The 2,500-nt window shown below is 42.7% G+C and overlaps 1 protein-coding gene across 1 annotated transcript in view; it reads left to right on the top strand.

Moving 5' to 3' along the window:
• hadhaa (hydroxyacyl-CoA dehydrogenase trifunctional multienzyme complex subunit alpha a) overlaps positions 1 to 2,500 on the top strand; it is a 33,706-nt gene that overhangs the window by 9,953 nt on the left and 21,253 nt on the right. The window contains exons 11-12 of the mRNA XM_017714724.2: positions 902 to 1,011; positions 2,013 to 2,147. Coding sequence (XP_017570213.2) covers positions 902 to 1,011; positions 2,013 to 2,147 — 245 coding nt within the window. The remainder of the gene's footprint in view (positions 1 to 901; positions 1,012 to 2,012; positions 2,148 to 2,500) is intronic.

Raw genomic sequence — 2,500 nt, 5'->3', positions numbered from 1 at the left:
TCAACCAGCCCTAGATATTGAATGCAGGGGTTTGGGATGAGCAGTATGACAGGATTAAGGGGAACCACGTGTCTGAGCAGCCAAATAAACACATTCCACACATTTATAATTTTAGCGTTTTTTTTATTATTATTATTAAACGGCCTGTATAAACTCAGCACCGCGCAGGACGGAGGTCAGCTGGACCGCGGAGCTTCAGCCTCACTAACATTCCAGCGCATAAACACTGACCAGCACACCTAATACACACTGACAGTGAAGGAGAGAACGAGAGAGTAAAAAGGAGGGAGAGAGAGAGGGAGGGAGTAAAGAAAGTAAAGAGAAAGGATGTGAATGAAAGCAAGTCTAGTGAAGGGAGGGGGAGAAAAGAGAGGAGGAAAAAGGATAAAGAGAAGGTAGGAAGAAAGAGAGCAAAGGGGAAAACGAGAGAAGAAAAGGAAGAGAGGGAAAGGCAGAGCAAGAAAGTGAGAAAAAAAGAGTGAAGGCATGTATAGTGAAGGGAGAGGAGGGAGAAAAAGAAGGAACGAAAGCAAAAAAGGGGAATAATTGAAAGTGTGTATAGTGAAGGGAGAAAGGGAAAAGGGGAAAGAGGGGGAAGAAAGAGAGGGAGCAAAAAGAAACAAGAAGAAAAAGGGAAAAAAAAACAGAAAAGAGCGAGAAAAAGGAATGAAAGTTTTTCCCAGTAAGTTAATCTCAGTAAAACGTATCAATTGTGCACCAAAATGAGCAGGAAAGCTTAGTAAATCTGGGCTGTTTAAACTTCAGTGCACGTCTGTGTATTTGTGTTATTCACCATGAATAGGGTGTAATAAGCGGTTTGAATAGGGTGTAATAAGCGGCTTGAATAGGGTGTAATAAGCGGCTTGTGGTTTTAACTCCCTTTTTACTTTTTGTGCTGTAGAACTTCGGAAAGCTGGCGATGACCCCCGAGAGCAGAGCTCTGATTGGTCTGTATCAGGGTCAGGTGGCCTGCAAGAAGAACAACTTTGGAAAACCGGAGAGAGAAGTGAAGTAAGTTTTTTTTAAATTTCCCAAATTTTTTCGGAGGGACTGTTTTGGCCTTTCCACCATGAATACATAAAAAAACCAGACATTTTATACCATAATCTTCTCAAAACTGCCATAAACAATGTCTCCAACTATTTAGTGTAATAATATTCTGGAAAAAAACACCTAAAACCATACCGAACCGCTCCGAATGACTCCGCTTGCATCTCAAACACTTAATTATGTAGAGATTTTGAAAATTTGGTGGAGTTCCCCTTTACGTATGGCAGTATGCTGGTGTGGACGCAGCCATAGTGACCCAAAGCTACACCGTGTGGTCTGTAGTTAAGGTCACTTCGGCGTGTTAACGGGGTTGTGCGTAGTATTAAATAGGGGTCTTTGCTCATTTCAGTGGTGTCCTTATGATGAAAAGGGGAACTCCACCTGTTTTTCAAAATTTCAGCATAATTCAGTTGTTGAGAATAATAATAATAATAATAATAATAATAACGATCACATTATTATTATTAAGATGCATACAGTGCTCAGTGAGCCATAGTCCTAAAATGTATTAGAACAGAATAGAATAGAGCTCAGTATGAAACACTGGTCTGGTAGGCCTCATCTTAAAAGGGCAATTCCACTGATTTTTCCAAATTTCTGTATCAGTTCTCAGAGTGGTTTGAGGCGAAATGTGGCTTTGCTGAATAGCTTACCAGCTCCGATGTCTATACAGTGGTGGAACAAGGGGTCACCATGACTATAGCCTACATATATATGTGTGTATGGATATGTGAGGAGCTTTTAGAGGTTGGCGTCTGGTTCCTATCACCGCCACTGTGAATGATTCTCTAGAACGGAGCATTTCACACCAGACCTCTCTGAATGAAGGAATTAAGGATTAAATTCTGAAGAAATTTCTGAAACATCAGTGGAGTTCCCCTTTTGGGGACTTGAATGATCTGGCCTGTCTGATGTATTTCTCAGTGTTGATGATGCAACTGTCCCTGTTTGCGATTGATCAGGAGCCTGGCGGTCCTGGGGGCGGGGCTGATGGGAGCAGGTATCGCCCAGGTAACAGTGGATAAGGGCGTGGCCACTATCTTGAAGGACACAACAACAGAGGGACTAGCCAGAGGACACGATCAGGTCTACAAGGGGTGAGAACGCGCACACACACGCGCGCACACACATGTCTGACAAGTCTCAATAACAATCACAATACAAGAGGATTTTACATCCAAAATCTGCAGTACACGGTTTCAGCCACTAGAGGGAGACAGACAACCGTGTCTAAATGAAAGCTGTGCTAACTTGAGGCAGCCACTAGGGGGCAGTGGGTTTTTTTTGGGCTGGTCTGGGTCAAACTGATATATTTACAGCATTGAAAGTTTAAGTTTTGAGCATCTACATTTAGAAAGTATACAGTTCATCACAAAGCGTCGGACAGGACAACTGACCTCGAGATCAGTATCACAGCACTTGCTCCAACAAGGATGCTGTAGCGTGGAGT

Source organism: Pygocentrus nattereri, chromosome 4 (assembly GCF_015220715.1).
Source record: "Pygocentrus nattereri isolate fPygNat1 chromosome 4, fPygNat1.pri, whole genome shotgun sequence".
Lineage (NCBI taxonomy): Eukaryota > Metazoa > Chordata > Actinopteri > Characiformes > Serrasalmidae > Pygocentrus > Pygocentrus nattereri.
This window is presented reverse-complemented; position numbering and strand designations above follow the sequence as displayed.